General features: G+C 24.9%; 6 protein-coding genes across 6 annotated transcripts; 2 read left to right on the top strand and 4 right to left on the bottom strand.

The window, feature by feature from the left end:
* Positions 1–1,631: 1,631 nt before the first annotated feature.
* On the bottom strand, positions 1,632–4,043 carry LOC129609050 (annexin B10-like). Its single transcript, XM_055520909.1, has 4 exons — positions 3,905–4,043; positions 3,078–3,786; positions 2,780–2,961; positions 1,632–1,954 (listed from the first exon to the last, which is right to left on the bottom strand). Exons 1-4 carry the CDS (start codon positions 3,914–3,916, stop codon positions 1,901–1,903), a joined length of 957 nt encoding a protein of 318 aa, XP_055376884.1. The 5' UTR covers positions 3,917–4,043; the 3' UTR covers positions 1,632–1,900.
* A 1,556-nt stretch (positions 4,044–5,599) lies between these two features.
* LOC129608019 (ras-related protein Rab-39B) lies at positions 5,600–8,152 on the top strand. The gene is made up of 3 exons (XM_055519321.1): positions 5,600–5,723; positions 5,780–5,859; positions 5,977–8,152. Exon 3 carries the CDS (start codon positions 6,229–6,231, stop codon positions 6,886–6,888), a length of 660 nt encoding a protein of 219 aa, XP_055375296.1. The 5' UTR covers positions 5,600–5,723; positions 5,780–5,859; positions 5,977–6,228; the 3' UTR covers positions 6,889–8,152.
* Positions 8,153–8,273: 121 nt separating this feature from the next.
* On the bottom strand, positions 8,274–11,380 carry LOC129612438 (exonuclease 1). Its single transcript, XM_055526029.1, has 7 exons — positions 11,174–11,380; positions 11,009–11,109; positions 10,052–10,952; positions 9,822–9,991; positions 8,994–9,603; positions 8,799–8,902; positions 8,274–8,736 (listed from the first exon to the last, which is right to left on the bottom strand). Exons 1-7 carry the CDS (start codon positions 11,231–11,233, stop codon positions 8,718–8,720), a joined length of 1,965 nt encoding a protein of 654 aa, XP_055382004.1. The 5' UTR covers positions 11,234–11,380; the 3' UTR covers positions 8,274–8,717.
* Positions 11,381–12,351: 971 nt separating this feature from the next.
* Positions 12,352–13,831, top strand: LOC129610444 (uncharacterized). The gene is made up of 3 exons (XM_055523040.1): positions 12,352–12,561; positions 12,978–13,342; positions 13,412–13,831. Exons 1-3 carry the CDS (start codon positions 12,519–12,521, stop codon positions 13,676–13,678), a joined length of 675 nt encoding a protein of 224 aa, XP_055379015.1. The 5' UTR covers positions 12,352–12,518; the 3' UTR covers positions 13,679–13,831.
* A 79-nt stretch (positions 13,832–13,910) lies between these two features.
* Positions 13,911–14,498, bottom strand: LOC129610454 (U6 snRNA-associated Sm-like protein LSm6). Its single transcript, XM_055523052.1, has 2 exons — positions 14,098–14,498; positions 13,911–14,038 (listed from the first exon to the last, which is right to left on the bottom strand). The coding sequence occupies exon 1, from the start codon at positions 14,341–14,343 to the stop codon at positions 14,104–14,106; it is 240 nt and encodes a 79-aa protein (XP_055379027.1). The 5' UTR covers positions 14,344–14,498; the 3' UTR covers positions 13,911–14,038; positions 14,098–14,103.
* A 451-nt stretch (positions 14,499–14,949) lies between these two features.
* Positions 14,950–18,043, bottom strand: LOC129612429 (cilia- and flagella-associated protein 206). Its single transcript, XM_055526019.1, has 6 exons — positions 17,818–18,043; positions 17,482–17,726; positions 16,767–16,944; positions 15,987–16,339; positions 15,677–15,922; positions 14,950–15,411 (listed from the first exon to the last, which is right to left on the bottom strand). The coding sequence occupies exons 1-6, from the start codon at positions 18,041–18,043 to the stop codon at positions 14,950–14,952; spliced, it is 1,710 nt and encodes a 569-aa protein (XP_055381994.1).
* Between the last annotated feature and the right edge of the window lie 3,007 nt (positions 18,044–21,050).

Genomic DNA, 21,050 nt, shown 5'->3' with positions numbered 1-21,050 from the left:
TTTTCTTTCAGTTAAAAAAAATTAAAATTTCATTACGTCATTTATTAATATTTGCTTTGTGTATGTATGTGCATAATATTAAGTCTACAATACTTGTTGGGCAATATTTTTCCACTTGTATTTATTCTTTTTTGTATTATTTCTTTTTGTTTCAAGTTTCATTGTATGTAGCTGGGTAAATATATGTAGGTTAAGTAGCATTTAAATTTTTTAAAAATGTATGTGATAAGTACCCAACTTAATTATAAATATATACAGTAAAATGGTAACATTAAAGTACTATTTACGCTAGTAAAGCAACAGAAATGTAGAATAACTTTGAATATGCTATGTAAAATAATATAATAAAAAATTTGTTTTCTAATTTTTAAACTTCAATAAATATTTATTTTTCATTCAATCTTAAAATAAATGCTTTTATTATATTAACATAAAAAATTATATTTATATGTGCAACAATAAATATGAATTTAAAAAAATAGGTATAAAAATTTTGACAATAAGAATAATTTTCCATTTATTCAAATAAGTGCTTTTTTTGAAATACCTATAATGTTTCAACAAAAAATTGATATTTCAAAGAATTGAGTCTTATTTAAAATTTTATTGAAAAATTTATGATAGAAATAAAATATTAAAAAAAATTTGCTCAATGTTTGTAAAGAGAACATGGATGAATGTAAATAATTTAAATATAAATATCCAAAATATAAAAATTTCTATATAATATTATACCAAATACTCATATAATTTATACACTCATAATTAAGAGCCCTTCCTATATTTTTTAAATTATTTTTCAGAATAAAACCAGCACTTAATACAAAAACTGAAATTCAATTGAAAATACTTGCATATTTGTAAAAGGCATTTATACATTAAGAAAATAACATAACATACAACTTTCTTTTTGTATTACAACACATAATGGATGAAACGGAAAAAACTGAATTTCTTTTTAATTTTTTATTATTAATTCATCATAATTTTATTATTTCCATATTTTGTTTTTAAAACTACAAGGCATATCAGCAAAATACATACATATGTGAATAAATTTGAAAAATTTTATTTTTTTTGTAGTTATTCTGTTTATGAATGAAGTATTTTATTTTTCAAAGATCGTAAATTGATATAATGATTGTTTTGAACACAATTCAATAAAGTTAATCAAACAATAGCAATTGTAATATTTAAGATAACATAATATGACCATAAAATAAATAATAATCATTTACAATATGTACACATAAATTTCTTGTACACCTTGTGCGAATTGCATTTCTAGTTTTTATTTTAACCAAGCGTATAATCAAATTTTTTTATTTTTTTCAATGCACATGAATTGAAGTAAAAAAACCTAAATTTTTCATATTTTTGCTCAGACATAAACGAAAATATTAATTTTTCATATTTTAAGTAAATTGATATACATATGTATGTATGTATGTATGTAAGTATTATACGGAAAAAGTTGTTTCAGAAATTCTTGAAGCGTAATGAAGAACAATGTACGAGTTCCTTAATTTTATTTTAACAACATTTTCGCTATATCTTGTAATACAAAAATATTTTGCGACGTGTGAACATTACTGACCCTACAGTGTTTACCAATTACTTAAACATGTACATACATATATATTATAATATATTTGAGTGTTTATCAATCTTTGTATAGCTTATTTCACTTAAAAGCAAAAAACAATAAAATACATTTAATTTTAAATACTAATATTATCTATAAACTATGTTGCTAATTTTGATTTTCTACTTGCATTATCTTAAATTCCTTCTTCATTTGAGTAAATTCAAAAATGTATGTATGTATGTATATATACATAATACTAAAACAAAAGGCCACTAAAATACTTTATTGCACGTTGAAATTGTTATTGTTTCTTTAAACTTTAAGTAAAGCAACCAAAGCCTTTTTATAATCTCCAGATGTTTCATTCTGCAAAATATAAGAATTAAAAGAAATATTTTTAAATTAATAATGGTGTACATGAAATAAATAAAATTAATAACTAATATTACCTCCTATTATGTTAACGTTGAAATTTATATTATGTATTTATGTTTATACGATTTTCAGGAAAATATGGAAATATATAAATTTAATTAAATTTTTGATAAAATATGAATTCAAATTTTTAACATATTAGTAGGTGTTCAAATAAAATGCTAATTTATTTCTAAATAAAGTTATATGTATGTATGTATGTATGTTTTCAAATGTCTATTTATTAATCACTATATTTAAAATCAAGGCTATAATATGTTTGTTAATCAATAAAACGATTTAAAAAGAACTTTTGAATTAAATATGATACCATAATTTTAGGTTTACATATTTGCTTGTGTGCATTTATATGAACGTCAATTTACTAAGAATCTATTAAGCATCATACATACATACGTATATTTAAGCAAAACCATATAATTTTTGTACGACATGTAATTCAGTGATGATTCATATTTAAAATATTTCCATTAAATTAATTATTATGGCCTTGATAGTTTAGTGTTTAATTTTGTTATTACAATACATTGTATTTAAAAGCTAATCCATATTTAATCTTTGTATAATATTATTTGAAAAATATAAAATTTGAAGAGCGTCAGGATAAGAAATTGAAAAAAAAAAACAGGAATTTAAATATCCATGTACGTATGTAATCATTGCAAAATATAATTAGTTTAGTATATAATTATATTTTATGATTATTTAATATTCATCTTACAATATGTAAAGAAAGCAAAAAAGTAATTTAATTACCGCAATTGCGCTATACAAAGTTCGATTATAGATCCTTTCGAACTCGTCTTTTACACTGTCCAAATCAATCTCTGACCGACTAACAATTATTCGAATTAAAGCTGTATCAACTGTGCCCATCCCGTCCATAGCTTTATGTACTCGTTTAGCAAAATATGCAGGGGGTGATTGTGTGCATTCCACTACAAAATTTTAAATATATTTTCAGTATATATGTACATAATAATTATGAGTACTCATACTTTATGAAAATACTTTAACGAAAAATAAATTTTATATGTATATAAATAAAAATTACCAATTGCCATTAAAGCATCATGTAAATGCCCGCCGATCTCATGTTTAATAGCTTGTTCTATAGTCATACCAGATAAAGTTTTATATTCATCAAATACTAAAGCTAATTGTGCAAAACTTGAATGCGACATTATACGATTAAACGTTTCTTCATCTGTGCCCAATTTTTCTTCACCAGCTGCATACAACAATTCAGCATCTTCCTTAGCTTTTTCTGGATCAACAGTTCCAGCTGGATCACGAGTACCAGTTGCAATTAAAGTTATAAGTCGACTAAATTTTCCAGATATTTCACGACATAAATGCTCAACCAGTGGTCTATCATATAATGCTTCATAAGCTGAAACAATTTCTTTTATTTCCTCACTTGGCCGGCTACATAAAATTTCAATAATGGTATCTTCCTTAGTACCCATGCCTTCCATTGCATTATTCAATTCTTTACACATATACTCATTTGGTGGAGTCATAAGTGCTAAAATAACTTTTTCAAAGTTTCCTCCTAACTCACTTTTCAAATCTTCAATTAAATCCCGTTCATATTCTTTTTCAAATGCTTCTTTAATTTCTTGTCGTTGTGCGTTGGAACGTGAAGTTAAAAGTTCAATGATAGCTTCTTCATCGGTACCAAAACCTTTCATAGCACTTCGTAAAGTAGCTGCATCCTCAACAGCATTAAAGTTTTCTGCTGGTACGACACATGGTTTTTGCTAAAAAAATATATGTACATGTGTATATATGTAGATATATTTAAAAATATTTTTTTTTTAAATAATTTTTCGTGCATTAAATGTTAAACTTTTATACGCAAACGTATGTAGTACTTACCTCGCAACTCATTTTAACTATAATATGCACCTACCGCTTACTAGTATACATACAATGGAATTTACAAATCAATACTAAAACATCATCAGTCATCACTTCCAGTACAGCTGAAAGAATAAAATTCAAGTTATTATACAAAATATTTTATTACACTATGAAGCTATGTATATAATATACTTATATGTGTATGTAGTTATTTTTTTGTTATATGTATACCATTATTTTAAAACGATATCTAAACACACACGAATTACACTCAACACCTTTTTAAAGGTAAGCTTTCTGTATGAATAAGAATTTTTCTTTTAAAAATTTAACAGTCATGAGTAAAATTTTAATTTTAGTTTTATTGCTACTTTTAATTAAAAATGCGACATGAAAAGAAAGTTAGAAGAACGAAATACAATTACATATATTTTATGAAGTACAAATGCAATAACAAAAAGGTTTTTTAGCTTATTAACAATTATGTACATTATGTATGGGTATAAGTTGTACATATTACGTATTTGGATTAATGGTAAAGAGAAAATAGCCAAATTCTATGGATTCTATATTAAAAATTAAATAAAGATTTGATTACAGGATCGTAGCTCGACTCAATATTTTAATACAGTTTCCGACTTTTATATCTAGTATATACCTTAGTTTTCTATTAATTAGTACCGAGGTTTAATATTTGATCGAATATAAGAGGATAAATAATTGGCAAAGACAAATAATGGTGCTTTCATTCATGTTCTTAGGAAGTTAAAAAGATTTCATTCATGTTTTTGACACCTCCTATAAAATAAAATTTCTTTATTGTATTTGTTTTTAGAAAATTTTAAAATGCAACGCAGTCAATATGAATTTTGCAATTTTTGTAAGCAAAACGTTTGAAAATTTTTAAATATACATACATACATACATACATACATATGTACAGTGTACGTCTTTTTATACACATTTTCTTACGTTTCCTTTAAAATTTTTAATAAAATTCTCTTTCACATAAGTATGTGCATACTCCCCTCATTCTGCTCATAAGCAATTTAAAAATTTTATAAAAGAAATTAAAAACATATTTAATCGAAATTATTATTAATTTTTAAAATTACATCATTGTAATTCCGAGAGAATTTTTGAAATGGTTTCCTAAAATTTCAAACTTTAGTTTTTAAATTATTATCGAGTTCCAAAATTATTTATTATTCCAATTCCAAAACAATAAAATCGTCTATTAAAGAAATAAGAAAAAATTGTATACATACATATATACATATGTACGTAGCATATATTACTTATTAATTTATTGTAAGCACATAATAATAAGTAAGAACACGTGAGAAACGAAACACAAATTAAATAAATGAGAAATAACAAAAAATATAAGTATTTTATAAGGATGTTCTCAAAATGTGATAAAAATCTCCAAACTAATAGAACAAAAATTGATACATCACCTAACCATCCTTAAACAAACAGTGACAAATCTTAAACCGCAATCGAATATAATTTACTCCTAAAAAGACTACGCAAAAAATTAAATTTGCGTTATGTATTTTTTACACGTCACGTACTGAACAAAATATTTTTTTATAAGTACATACTTTCATATTGCATTATTTTTCGAGTATAATTTTTCTGCAATTGGCAACGCCATGATTTGACAATTAAAAAGCCATTGTGAATTTTCACTTGATTGACTTTTCCTGAAAACACATACAAAGTGTATAATCAAATGATTTTAGAAATACTTGATTTATTAATTCAATTTCTTGGATTAGAATTCTTAAAAACATTCGTAGATCGAATAAGTGCTTATATTACTCAGGCCGTTAGTGAAATAATTATTTTTGTGAACATAAATTTTAATAATTATTTTTCTCGTAGATATTTTATATCAAAGCGAAAATTTCGTAATTGATAAAAACTCAGACTTGTTGGTAAACACTGATGATCGAAAAAGAAAGGTACATTTGTGCAATATTTATTTATATAATAAACTATGCACCTACATACTTAATAATCGTGAAAAATATACATAAATAGGTGCTAAATTTTGAAAACTCATAAATTATTAATTTTAGATCACCATACACGCTGGATTATTGACATTTTGTCATTAGCATAAATACATAAAAAATATTCTATAGAAAACAAAGATTAACAAGAAATAAAATTATATGAAATACGCAGTAGTGTAATATTACATAGAAAACAAATTCTGGGTTACTTGATAAAAGAACTGTAAAAAAATACGTCAAAAGTTCTAATAATACATTTTCAATACAGGACCTAAGCTGTCAAATAAAATTTCTAGTTTTTTGTTGATGTAAATCATGGTGGAGCCGATTTTTGATTATCAATTTCGTCTTATTTTGATCGGAGATTCGACCGTAGGAAAATCATCATTGTTAAAATTTTTCACTGATGGAAAGTTTGCAGAGTTATCGGATCCTACTGTTGGAGTAGATTTTTTTGCCAGATTAATTGAAATGAAAGATGGCACTCGAGTTAAATTGCAACTTTGGGATACAGCCGGACAGGAACGTTTCCGTTCAATTACAAAGTCTTATTATCGTAATTCTGTTGGTGTCTTATTAGTTTATGATATCACAAATCATGCAAGTTTTGAGCATATACCAGTATGGATGATGGAAGCACAAAGACACATTGAACCGCATCGTCCAGTTTTTGCGCTAGTTGGAGCAAAACTGGATCTAGTCAACAATATGGGTGGTAGGCGTGAAGTTACAACTGAAGAAGCTCAAGCATTTTCTAAACAGCATGATTTACATTTTGTAGAAACTTCAGCTCGCACTGGGGTAAATGTTGAAGAAGCATTTAGAATGGTTAGCCAGGAAATATATGCAAGAATAAAAAGTGGTGAATATAAAGTAGAAGATGGATGGGATGGTATTAAAACAGGTTTTACAAGACCAAATAACCTTGATTTTAATTTAGTTGTTGCTGAACCTGAACAATCCTCCTGTTGTTGATTTTGTTAATTTTTTAATTAAAAAATTTAGTTTCTTTTTTTTATAATTTGTATATTTTATTAACACTAAACAAAAGCGTTTTGTGTTCTTTTAAATAAATTATTCTGGAGATGATATTAAATTAGGTTAGACTGACACAATGATTAAGTAAATCGAAAAGAAAAAAAACATAATATTAAGAGATAAGAGTAGAATCTAATAAAAACAGCTTGGAAATAAATTTTCAACTATTTGATTATACATACATACATATAAAAAATTTTGACTAATTTAAATTTTTTACAACTTTTGTAATGTTTTTATATGTTTTTATGTTTTTTATTTGAAAAAAGAACAAAGAATTTTTAAACTTAAATTAAATTTTTCCCATCTTTTCTGATTTAACTTAGTAGAAAACTAAATCTATTTGTATACTTTTTATAAAAGAAAATCTGCTGCAGTGGAATAAATTAAAGATAATTTTAATGTTTACGCAAAAACTAGTTAAATTATATTAATTTTAACGGTCATGTTTAATATTGAACGAATTTTCTATGCTGCTATAATAATGAACGGAATTTAAAATTAAAACGTCTACACAAAATATTCAAAAATTTTTGTTGAAGACTTTATTTAAATAAACTTAAAAAATTACAGTTTTTCAAATGGTTTCGTTTAAAATATTTTAATTAATTTAATTTGCAAAAAAAAAATTAGAAAGGTATTTTAACAATCGTACAACTTATTGAAAAAACGTTACAAGTGACTGTTTAATACATTAATAAATTGCAACTTTTTAAAAATATTACACTTCTGCAGGTTTTTGTTTTTAAATTTACAAATGTTGCCAAAACTTAATATTATATTGCTATAAACTAAATTTGATTAAGTAGATTTTGATTCATTTTTTATGTTTAAATATTAACATAAATTTACTTTTAAAATCTTTACAACAAAAAATCAAAAAATTTGATGGTATAGTTAGTTACCTTAGAACCAAAGAAAAAACTTTGTATTACTCACGTAAAGTTAAAATAAAAAAAAAACGAATTATAAATTAATAATGTAACTTTTGTATTTAATTCAATTTAAAAATTAATTAGGCACGATTATATAATGAATATATATTTGCAACCTGTAAAATAGTTGTATAAAATTTATCAAATATTTAAATATTTGTCTACCAGATTGGCTGAAATTAAGATAAGAGTTAGTAACTTAAATTTCTTAATCAAATAAATTCAATTACGAAAAAAAAAACAATAAATATAGCAAGTTAAAGATATGATGATAATTGTTTTATTTATTATGCATTTCAATTTAGCGTTTTTAAAGAAAATCCCAAAAGTCGAAATAATGTAAAATCTCTATAAGGCTAAAAATAATAGAATATCTTTTATAACTTTTTTTTTATTATAAGATATTTTAAATTTTTCCAAAAACTGAATTAACTTTTAAAATTAGGTTTTTTATTTTTACATAAAGTTACTTTAATATATTAAAAATATTTTTAGCAGATTTTTCATCATGTACTTTAGGATTAGATTTACAAAAATCAAAAAACATTTCTGATCAAACTACAAAAAATTATAATCAAATTACTAAATACAAGTTCTTAAAACTATTAAATGCTTTCAAGCTAAAATTAATTTATTGAATAATTGAAACTTCGAGCCCTGGAACGTATAAAAATTTTGAGTATATAAAGTACATATAATGCACAAACCATAAATATAAACATATAATGCATAAATATGTACATATGTATATATATTTCAAAAACCATAAGCTAAATAAATTAAATTATACAACATACAAAAATTATTTTCATATCACTGTCAGTTGCTTAATTATCTTTTTAAGAGTTCCCTACAACAAAAACATCAAGTCAAAAAAAAAGTTCAAAACTACTTTTATAGTTTCATACTTACTTCTTTTTAAAGCCAAACATACTTAAACGTGTTTGTGAATTAGTGTCCGCAACTCCATTCATTTTATTAGTCGATTTTTTTCGAGGCAGTCCCAATCGAGGAATCTTAAAGTAAAAATATCAAATGAAAATGATATAAATTAAATACATTTAATACAAGAACGATAAATATTTTTTTTTATTGTAAGGAACTTACAATTCTTTTAGTCTTTGATTTTAAATCAAGTTCTGAATCTGATATTTCAATAATATCCGTGTCAGTGGTGACAATTTTTTTGTTATTGAACTCGAATTCTTCCATTGAAACATACATGTTTTGAGTTTTTTCAAAATCTTTTGAAATTTCGTCAACTTCAGTGTGAGAATTATCTTCTACTAAATCTAATGTTTCAAAATTTTCATTGCTGTTCCCTTCTTCGGGAGATATTCCCTCTTTTCTGGATTGTTTAGCAATTAGACTAAACCCACTTTCTTCTTGATTATCTTCGGATTTATTTAATTTTTGTACTAGTAAAGCATTTGAAGTGAAAAACCTACTTTTAATTTCTTTTGAGTCATTGATCACAGTACGCTCAAATTTACTTAAGCGTTCTAATTTACGCAGTCTTGGTAATGTATCGGGATCAGAGGAGTTAGTTACATTGTTTTCTTCGCAAGAATGAGATAATGACTTTGCAAATGGATTACGATTGCTTTGTATCATAATAGGAAAATTTTCTAGTTTATCTGGAGATTCAGAACTTCTACTTTTTTTTAGCGGCGGACTATGCATGGAATACAAAGATGCTATGTGGCATTCATCCTGACTAAAAAATATTACAAAAATCACATATCGATCATTTTTTTAAAAATAACTTAAATGTTGAACTTGCTGAAGGTAAAATTCCATAACTCTAAATAAAAACTTTCTTTGAAAGTTGAGTTCATTTAGAGTATTAATATTCATTCTGAATCAAAGAGATTTCTTCAACAAATTAAAACTTGGAAATTGCTATTTTGAAAATTTGCATTATTTTTTACTTACTTATTATCCCCTAGTTCTCCTGAATCATCAATGGAAGAATATTTAATTTTTCTAAAGGTGAATGCATTAATGCTGGTTTGTCTTTTTACATTGTGTGGTTTGAAATTCAAATCCCAAATACTTGGATGTTTTAACTTTGATGTTTGGTGTTTTGAGTCATTAACTGCAACCTAGAAAAAAATACATATATGCATATAATTAAATCAAACTAACCTAGTTGGAATATTTACTTGGGAATTATATCCAGAGTTTGGCTGCCAATCATCTACTTTATCAAGTGTAAATGGGTTTAAATTTCCCAGGGCTAAATTATAAGCTATTTCATCATCTAATAAAGATCCTGCGTTTGAACATAATACTTCAAAATTTTTCATATCCTTCGGTATTTCATTAAGTCGAACCATTTTTCGTTGAAAAGGATCATATACGTACATAAATTTAAATGTAGCTTCAGCTTTTAAGAATTCACTAATATAATCCTCGCTTACTACTAAATTTCTTAAATTTAAATGTCGCGGGAGCTTTTTTAAAGCACTTTCCATGTCGCTATCATCTATTCTTAAAACGAACTTACACGCTTTCGCTAGTCCTATCCCGGGCAGTGAATCTAAATAATCACAACCAGACAATATGCACATATTACGAAATTTATCGAATGAATAGTTTTCTGGTTTACATCCCATTGCCAAATGCAACTTTTCTGCATCAACCAATAAACAGTTACCAGTTAAATCTAGCTTGAAAATTATTCTACTGGCGCCAAAAAGGGTTAAGTCGGAATCTTCGGTTATAACATATTGAGCAACGTTTTTTCTATTCAAATAAGCTAATTGGGCATCTGCTTCATAAGGTGCAACTAAGCAATCTACGTTTCGTTTACGGCATTCTTTCATTAACTCAATTACCATATCGTGTGTAATATCAATGCAACGCCTCATTTGAACCTTTGCTTCATCAATTTGTCCAAGTCTTAATAGTTCTGCTGCTCGTTTTTTGGCTTGATTTCGATTTTCACGTCTTCTGCTTTCTGTCAATGCCTTAGCGGGTAAATGTCTACCATCGAAAATCATAATTGGCTTAATATTTAGAGACAAAAGCATATTTACAAATTTCATACAGTACAAAATATGTCTAAAAACAAAAATAAATAACTTTCTGTTTAACATATTAACATTACAATAATATACATGTTCGTGCTTTCACCACGACTGAGCTTCTCGGCACATCCATATGCTCCTCTGTGGAGCCAACAATAGGTATCAATAGCTACAGTACATCCTTTTAAATCCTAAAATCATTTGTATTTTCTTTACATAAATAATATGTATCTTGTAATTCCAAATAAAATTCACCTTTATATTAATTTTTGTTGAAGCTTTTTCCAAAAACGGTATTAGCCCTGTAATACCCATTTCTTATATATACATATATTATTAAATTTTATATTAATCACCATTCACAAATTTTTCATATCTTTACCTTCCTTCTATTTACTTATAATCCCAAGTAAAAATCATCTAAGAACCGCCAAAATATTCATCTTTCAATGACATTTAATTAACCGCCTTTTTTCATCTTTTCTATATAATGAACTTTTTATTAAAGATAATTTTTAATTTTGGAAAGAGAACATAAAGATTTTGGAAAATTTGTTTAAAATAACTTGTTTTAATTTAATTTTTAATTCAATGTTACAAATTTTTTGCTATCAGATTAAAAAAATATTTTGATTTTTGACACTTTACAGTAAATTTTACAAATTTAATGCCTGAATAGTAAATAATAGACGTATTAAGAATAGACAAGACTGGCACTTAAATTAAATCTAAAAATATTACACCTATCAATTTTCTACATAGAAATAATCTAAGACTGATTGAAAATTTTGTGTAAATAGAATTCAAATTATAAAATTTTAAAATTGAATAATATAAAATAAACCAAATAAAAATGAAAATAACTCAAATATCGGTGAACTGACAAACCTACTCCTAACAATTTGATCTCTAGAATGATCAGGGTAATCTTTATCGATTATTCTTTAACAATACGATATAGCGGAAGTTAAGCAGTCACAAGATGAAAAGTATCATGGAAAAGTAATTAAAAAATTATTTCTTTTAATTTTAAAAATTTCATAACTAATTTTAAGTTCACTAATTTTACTAAAACAATTGTCAAAATCATATAAGAAAATATAATATTATCAACTTAATAGGCAATTTATATCTAATCAATTAAATAAAGTTTATATTTAAATTACTTCTTATATCAAAAGGCATTAGCTATCTACCTACATTTAGCAATTCAAAAACAATTAAAAATTTTACTCCGTAAAAACTACAAATTATTCACTTCGCGATATACAAAGACGGGTTTATTGGGAAATATTGGATTATATGAAGTAATGCATAATTTGACATAAAGGGAGTGGAATAAAATCGCCATTTTTAAAAAGTAATAATATTTAAGCTATACGACAACACAGTTGCAAAAAGCAAACTTTAGTTTGACTTATAAATCATTTCAATTTTCAGTTGTTGTTCTTCTTTTTATTTTTGTTATTTGAAAAATTAAAAATTTTTGTGTGGTAAAGAAATTTGTGGCGGCTTTTTTAAAGATAATAAAAAATTATTTTTATTTCAAAAATATAACGCAGATTATATTAAATAATTTTAAATAACATTTTTTGTAATCATGGCTACAATATCGAAACAGACGTTGAAAAAAGAAATCAATGGTACGTACAGCATAGCATCATTCTATGATTTAATAGTGTAAAATTAAACAATTTGAAATAATTAAATTCCGAATTAAAGTGACTGTTTTATCTTTTTGAAGTAGTCATAAGATAATGCAAAAATATTTGTTGATTATAACAGCATTTTTAAATGCTTTACGGATTTCAGTAAATGTAAATCTTAAAATAATTGCATAAAACATAACCTTAACTTGAACAAAAAATATTTTCGAATAATAGAGATTTACATACACATGAATTTACTGTGTAGATCATTTCTATTTCTGGAATATTGATATTACAGTTTTAAGAGAAACAAGTTTCCGAAAATATTCTTCCTGAAAGACAAAATGTTATTTAAATTAAACTAGTTTAATAAGTTAATTATTATATTTGTTTTATGTTTTTAATTGTAGATATTTTAAAAGACGCTGATTTGAGTGTTCTTTCTGCAAAAAAAGTACGCTTACAACTACAAGCAAAACTAGGATGTGATTTGATAAGTCGAAAAGATGAAATTGATAGTATCGTAATGGACTTTGTCAATTCGGAAGCAAAATCAGAAGGTGAAGAGGAAAATTCAGAAGAAGAAGAAGAAGTGAAGTCCCCTGTTAAAAGAAAGGCCCCACCCGCAAAGAAAGCAGCAAAAAAGAAGAAAACCAATGGTAGTGAAAGTGACAATGATGATGATGATGATGGATCTGCCGAAGAATATAGCCCTAAAAAGACAAGAGGAGGAGGTGGAAGTAGAAAGAAAGCTGGTAATGGCGAAACAAAAAAAGTAAGTTGCCTAAAAAATATTACTATATACATATTTTAGTTGTTTTTTTTTATATGTTTGTGCAATTAGGGAGCCTCAAAAGGAAAAGGTAAAGGAACAGGGTTTACTAGAGCATATAAATTATCACCAGAACTTGCTTCATTTATGGGAGCGGAGGAAATGCCTCGGCATGAAGTTGTGAAGAAAATGTGGGCCGTTATCAAAGAACGAAATCTGTACGATCCTAAAAATAAACAATACGCTATTTGTGATGAAGATTTACATAAAATTATGGGCGTAAAAAAATTCCGTACCTTTGGTATGTTGAAGTACCTAAAACCACATTTCCTTAATTAATACCGCTAGTGAACAATAAAATGCTTTTCTGTTTTTAAGAATTGCAAAGAAAATTTAATTCTTTATTTTAAAATGAAGTTAATAAATGTTTTTTTTTAAAATATACGACATAAATGTTGAACCATGTTTTATCTCAATCACTATTTTTAAAAGAATCAATAAATATAGAAGGTTTTTTTTTCAAAAATACATGTATAATGTAAGTAAGTTTAAGATTTACATTTAAATGTATGTATTGACATAAGGATGACTAAAAATAAAATTTGAAGCATTTGAAGTGTTGTTTTTATTGTTTTGTGCCTTATTGCAATTACATAAATGCAGTTTTGGCAATAATTCATATCATTTGATCGTTAAGTCCTTAAAAAATAACCTCATAAATACACAATTAGAAAAAGTTTATTATAAATAATAAATACAATTTGTTAAATACGCCTTTTTTGTGTTGATATATATAAAACATTATTTCCGCGTATAAATGCATCTCCATATTTATTTTTTAGCTGTCCATTTACATATTCCTCTGTCTGATCCAAGGCAATATTCATGTAGCCATCTAAACAAGCTAGAACACCTCGGTAATCCACGCCACTGTTAAGTTTAACCACTACGGGTCTGCCATGAATTTGATTAATAAATTGAGACAATGCTTCTTTCCTCGACATTTTACCGTTTTATAACACTCACGCAGATAAATATATTCTGACTTTTTGGGTATATAAACTTATTATTATTGATGAATTGATGTATGTACTTTTATTCTATTTACGTGAACAGCTCTTTAGGTAAATACTGAAAGTGAATTTGTTTGTACATTGAGTTGAAATGACATTTGTTGAGTACCAAACACCTAAACAGCAGTGACATTAGAATTGTCATTTAGAAAAATGTCATTACAAATTAGTGATGGTAAGAAACATGAAAATTAACCAAGCTTCAATAACATTGCAGTATCGATGTATCGATATCGAATGATGGAAAAATATGTGTATACATTGTAAAATTAAACTATAATTATTATTTTTATCTCAAAAAATTGGATTAGGTTAAACTTAAGGTAAACTTAGCATTATGCAAGTACTACGTTTACCTTAATATTATATTGATGAAATGATGAAAAAATGAGATGACATGCTTAGGTTACTTTAAAATTTTATTTTATTTTCAAAATATGAATTATGTACATTTTATTCTCTAGTGCTTGTTGTAATACTTTTTTTAGTTTGTGTGGATTTCTCTTCTTTATCCAAATTAGTTTGTAAGGTCGTAGATCATTTATAATATGACATGTCAGTTTGTGTTGAATTTGTAACACAATTACTTAGCCTATGCATTGTAAGGCACCGTCTTCTTATTTCCCATAAACTATGAGTGTAATTTTTTTTTAAGTAACATGGGACTGGATGTAGTTCTGTTTGAATTTCGACAGATTTTTGAAATTGATTATCGGTAGCTATATCTACTTTAGCCATATCTGGTAAGAAATTATATTCTTTTATATCGTTATATAATCCTAAATAAACTATTAGTTGAACATTTCGCCTAACGGTTTCCATAAACTTATTTTCAAATTTTCGTACATTAGTAGCAAAAATTCTTGCATACTTTATGTGACTAAATGCATATAATCGATCTTGATATTTTAAAACACCAATATTTATTGCCGACGGTATTAACACTCCATTGCTAATGCAAAATATGTATGCACAAAATTGAAGTATAGGACATCGTTTCTAAAAAATGTTAAATTTTAAATATTTTACAAATAAAGTGTGTATGCATGTTGAAATCTCAAAAAAAATATTATTTCGTATAGCACAGCAGTAAATTCTAATGAAAAGCTACTTTTATTTTGAACAGTAAACAGAGATTCAATATTAAAAATAATTAAAGGATAACACTTAAAAAAATAAATGAAATTAAGAACTTAAAGATTCGAAAATGTGTTGATAAAAACTTTATTTTTATCTTATTTGCCTAAATATTTTACTAACTTACCGCTTCAGTTTCGGGAAAGTGATCTATCCATTCGAATTCATCTGTTGGAACGATTTTTGAATGGTCCTCTTGAAATTTCACTAAAAGAGTTTTCGTTGTTTGATCTTTCATTTTCTTTAATAAAGTTTCGTAATTTTTCGTTGTGGCAATTTCATTAAGTTTTTCATTTAATCTATTAATTTCAACCATAAAATATAAATAATTCCAAAGGTTTTGCCAAATATCGGCTAATTCTGAAAAATATGGCTAAAAGCGTGTGGAAATTTATGTACAAACCTAAGCACATAGCTATAAAAAATATTTAACTTACAAAAACCATTTCTGTGGGCACAGCAACACGATATTGTACAGATTCATGTAATTGCTTGAGGGTTGACCGAAATTGTTTAAAATAATCATCTATCTCTTTTCTTATCATTGATATAATTAAAGCCAATTTCTTTATATAAAATTCGTGCTGAATTAGTAAGATCAACATTTCTTTAAATTCGTTAATTAACTTTTCATCTTCAACACTAAATGTAATTGTGTCGGAATTAAAGTCTATGGTGTACGAATTTTGTATAGTTTGATTACATTCAAACACTTGCTTCGATGCACGCTGCAATGATTCGTTAATTGCGCTCCTGGTGTTTTTAAAAGCCATGCTAACATCATTTATTACTAAACGATAACAATAAAATAGTAGAGAGGAATATATAAAAATAAGTTCAAAATTATAACATAAGTTTTCGTTTAAAATGATTTCATTAAATTTTTTTTAAATTGGCAACAATAATTTTACAATTATGATTTTTAATATGTAATATGCATGTGTATATATATGTATATGCAAATAAATATATATGTATTATAATATACGAAGAAAATAAATTTAAAAATTAAAACAATTAGATCTGTTAAATTATGTAACTATATAAATGATGTAACTTATCATCATTAAATTAATGTACCACATATACATATGCACATATGTATTTATCATATGCGTTGTGTTGTGCTATCAGTTTATATATGTATATACTTAATAAGCAAGAACAAAATTATATGTATGTGTATATATTATGTAATTTGTATTAAGATGACTTACTATTTCGCATATCATGTCCACACTCTCCAGCATCTTGATTAAAAATCATAATTCCGCATACAATTTTACGCATTTCTGTTAATGTGTCTGTTCTACGTTTTCTTTTCATACTAGCAAATTCTAGTAAATCTTGTCTTGTCATAACGCTCTTAAGTGCATTTGTAACTTCTTTCACAATCTAAATAATAGTGTTTATGTGTAATAAATAGAGTTAAGTATTTAAAAATAATCTATACAATATTGTTGTATAATTTATATATTCGTTGTATATATATCTATACATTTTATTATGTCAACATATTTGTGTCGCAAAAGTACATTGATGCAGTTTTTTTTAATTCTAGCAATCATTTTTTTTAATTTCTAAACTAAATTGGATAATCTTTAATTGCAACCTCGTAGTACCTAATAAGATTTACACAATTCAACTTATAAGTTGTGATTGCTGTACACTTTTAACTGTGCTACAACTGAAATATGGTCATTTAAATGTTGATATTGTTTCTATTTTAGGATCGAAATTGGACATGTTGTTGTCAGCGCAACGGTTGAATTCTTTGATCAGCCCTTCAAGTATCGTGTATTTTAAATATAAATTTTAATGTGATGTGGTAAATAATAATATTATATGTAATATACGTGATGTATTTTACTTTCAAATTAATGCTAATTACATATTATATTGTGCGTATAATTCAAAAAGTAAATTACCTACCACAGGATTTGCAGGATTTCCAAGCTTATTACTTATAATAATATCATATAAAATTTTTTTAAATAAACTATCATAATCTTCTTTTGTTAACGGTTCAAAGTCAACAATTTCGTTGAATAATGTGTCAACTTTCATTAAAAGGGCTTCACTTAGAACACTTCTTCCAGTATAAGATTTGACATCAAAATTTGTTTCAAGAAAATTATGCTGTAGTGCAAACGTTTTAATGAAAGGCGATTCATTATCTATAAAAGAAAGTAGTATGTATATACTTAATGTAAATGAATTTATTATATTAAATTAAATTATACAACTTAATTAATTTGAATTATTCACCAATAATTTTTTTAACACAATAATCAACAAATGATTGAACAGTTTCTTTATCACTTTCAAATGTAATATTTTGCTCTGGATCCAACAGAAATATTAAACTGCTATATTGTACTAATTCTAATGTAGGTTTATAATTAACTCTACTACATTCTCTCATAATTTCTGAAACAATATTTTTAAATAAATTTCCATGATTTTCAATTAATTCTCTTAATACGAATTTCATTATTTTAGTTTTGAAATTATTAAATTTATGTATGTGTTAAGTTTATTAGTTTAGAAAATTTTTCTGAAAAATAGATATTTTTTTTTAACGTATTGATTTAACTTTATGTTTGGTTGCTGGGATATTGAAAATTTCTTTGATTTAGAAATTTTTTCATAAGTATGTATGTATATATTTAAGGTTTTCGTGAACTAAATAAAACATTAAACTTTGGTTGTAGTCTACCCTTATTTGTAAAGAATAAAAAAAACGAAGAGGGATACACTTAATTTAAAGAATTTTTCTTGTTTGTTACAAAACACGCTTAAACGCTTAATAAATGTCTTGTATCAGTAGAGTTTTTTGAGTTACATATAACATTTATTATGCAGTTAATATACTATAATAACCGTATATCATAATCTCGAGCTTACATTTCATCGGACAACTTTCGTCGACTTTAAGTTTTGTTTTCAAAATTATTTAAAAAACTGAAATTATAAAGTTATAAGAAAACTTCGAAATAATTTATGAAATTTATTTTGTGTATGTATTATAACAGTTGTACAAATTTTGTTATAAGAAAAAAACACAATAAGATTTTGTTATTTCAAATAATAATGTCGAATAATATGTGGATATAATAACACTGTTGGGATAAAATAAATTAAATATCTTTGGCTTCTCATATGTAGTAATACAGTATTAATACTCTTTTTCCTTATCCCTCCCCCTACTGTAAAAGTTGGAGCCCCTTAAAGACCTAAAAATTTACAACATAGCATAATTCAGTATAGAAATGAAAAATGGCTGATCAAATTAAAATACACTTTTTGTTTTTACAAAACAGTAAGAGTTGCTCCTTTTTTTTGTCAAACGAGTAGAATTGCTGGATTTTTTTTGTCAAACTCTAATTATGTGATTTTAAGCGAGCGAAATTGAATAAAATTAAAAATTTTGGTGTTGAGAATTGCGTGATTTTAAGATAGTTTCTATTAAGCAAGTTCGAATATGCGTAAAAGTATATGGAGATTTTCCTTGTTAAAAATTTTGTGAATATAATTGAGATTATAATGATGATATTAAACTAGATAAATTAAAATATAAGAGAATGTTTTTAAGAGCACTATTTTCATTTGTAGAAGGAAAAAGTGCTATTTTACAAACCGTTGTTCTGACCCAATTTTATCATTTAAAGCTATAGAGATGTTTTAGTTGTTAAATTAACAAAAATAAATTAAAGACAAATGAATTTTTATTTGATATTTTATTCCATTCAGTTTTACACAAAAAAATGTTTATTTTTATTTAATAATTTTATTATTTATCCTGTTCTCTCTTTTTTTTTTTTTACTTTGCTGATATAAATAGGTATAACATTACACATTTTATCCTTACATAGTATTATATTAATATTTTTTTAACATATTCATATACATAAATTGTATATAATGTGCATATACATGTAAAATATTTTATATACTATTTATGTAGGTATTCGGTATATGTATATGACTGTATATCTTTCTTAATAATAATATATTATGTATTTTAATTTTTCTGTATATATGTATAAGTATTTATGTACATAATAATATATTATAATTATAGTAATCATATAGAAAATAATTACTACTAGTTTATAATTACAGGAAATAAAATGTTAATACATAACTTATTTTTCTTTATGTTTTTCTTTTTGTTTTACATGTATTTGTTTGTGCATTGTCCAGATGTTTTTGAATGCAAACAAAATTTTTATTTTTGATTTCTTACTTACTACAGTAAAGTCGGTGGGATTTGCGTTTTAGTTTTATTTTTTATGTACATTTCTTTTTTTTTTTGTCTTATATTGATAAAGCTAATCTTCTTTTAATTTTTTAACACACATAATGTTTTTATTTCAAATTTTAAGCGTATATTTGTTTTTTTTTTTGTGTTTAAATTATTCAATAAAAATAATCTTAAGCCTAGACACAACATGCATACAACATTTATAGTTTAATTTTTTTTGGGGGGATTAAGTTAATGCTTAAATATAAATAGGTTCATATTATGATATAAATATATATATAAATATACTATAGTATATACAGAACTAGATTTACCATTTCAGGAATCGCAGGCTAATAGATTTCATTGGGTGAGCAAGAATATGCACAGTCCGAAAAGTTGGCGTTAAAAATTTGTGGTTGTATAGTTAAATAGTACAAGTTTGAAGTAAAGTCTTCCGTTATAAATTTTTTCAAGAAAATATCGCTTTTGCTTATAAATGTAAAATTAAAACAAATCACTTACTTACAAACATATACAATTTATATAAGGAAATTCTATTCAAATCATAATGAACACTGTTAAGTTGCGTAATTAATCGAAAAATCATAATATTGTTCAAAAACTGAATGAGCTATTAAGAATTTATAAAATTTATCATTAATTTCAGTTAATTTTATTAAAATTTTATATGTATATATATATATTTGTTACTAAAAATAAGTGAATTATTGATTTTGTATTCCTTCCAATGGCTTAGTCTTAGACTGCAACTTGTTTAGTCCATTTGTAAATCCGGCACTGCTTATATATATAGGTATATAATTTTATTTTATATTAATTTGAATAATATTAGTTTTCCATAATATGTGTTATACTACAAATTATAGGTATGTATAAATTTATATTGAATGCATTTACAAATATTCCAAATTTTGTTTTTAATTTCAATTTTCTAATTGATTTTTATATAAATAAAATTCTATTAAAATATACATATATATATGTATTTATTTAATTTATTGTATACTTATTTATTTATATTTATATATATATAAACAAAAAAAATAAGAAAATAAAAATAATAGCAATTTGTTTTATTTAATAAATTTTTTAATTATTTTCTATTTAAATTTTATAATGGTGGTGGGTTAATTTTGTTACATACATTTCTATTACATGATGGGAAAGATTTTAGAACTATAGTTAATAATATTTTTTAGAATTATGTAAATTTTAATTGGTAAATTTGTTT

Source organism: Condylostylus longicornis, unplaced genomic scaffold (assembly GCF_029603195.1).
Source record: "Condylostylus longicornis isolate FDR11 unplaced genomic scaffold, ASM2960319v2 ptg000004l, whole genome shotgun sequence".
Classification (NCBI taxonomy): Eukaryota; Metazoa; Arthropoda; class Insecta; order Diptera; family Dolichopodidae; genus Condylostylus; species Condylostylus longicornis.
The sequence above is the reverse complement of the archived record's forward strand: the minus strand, read 5'-3'. Positions and strand labels throughout refer to the sequence as shown.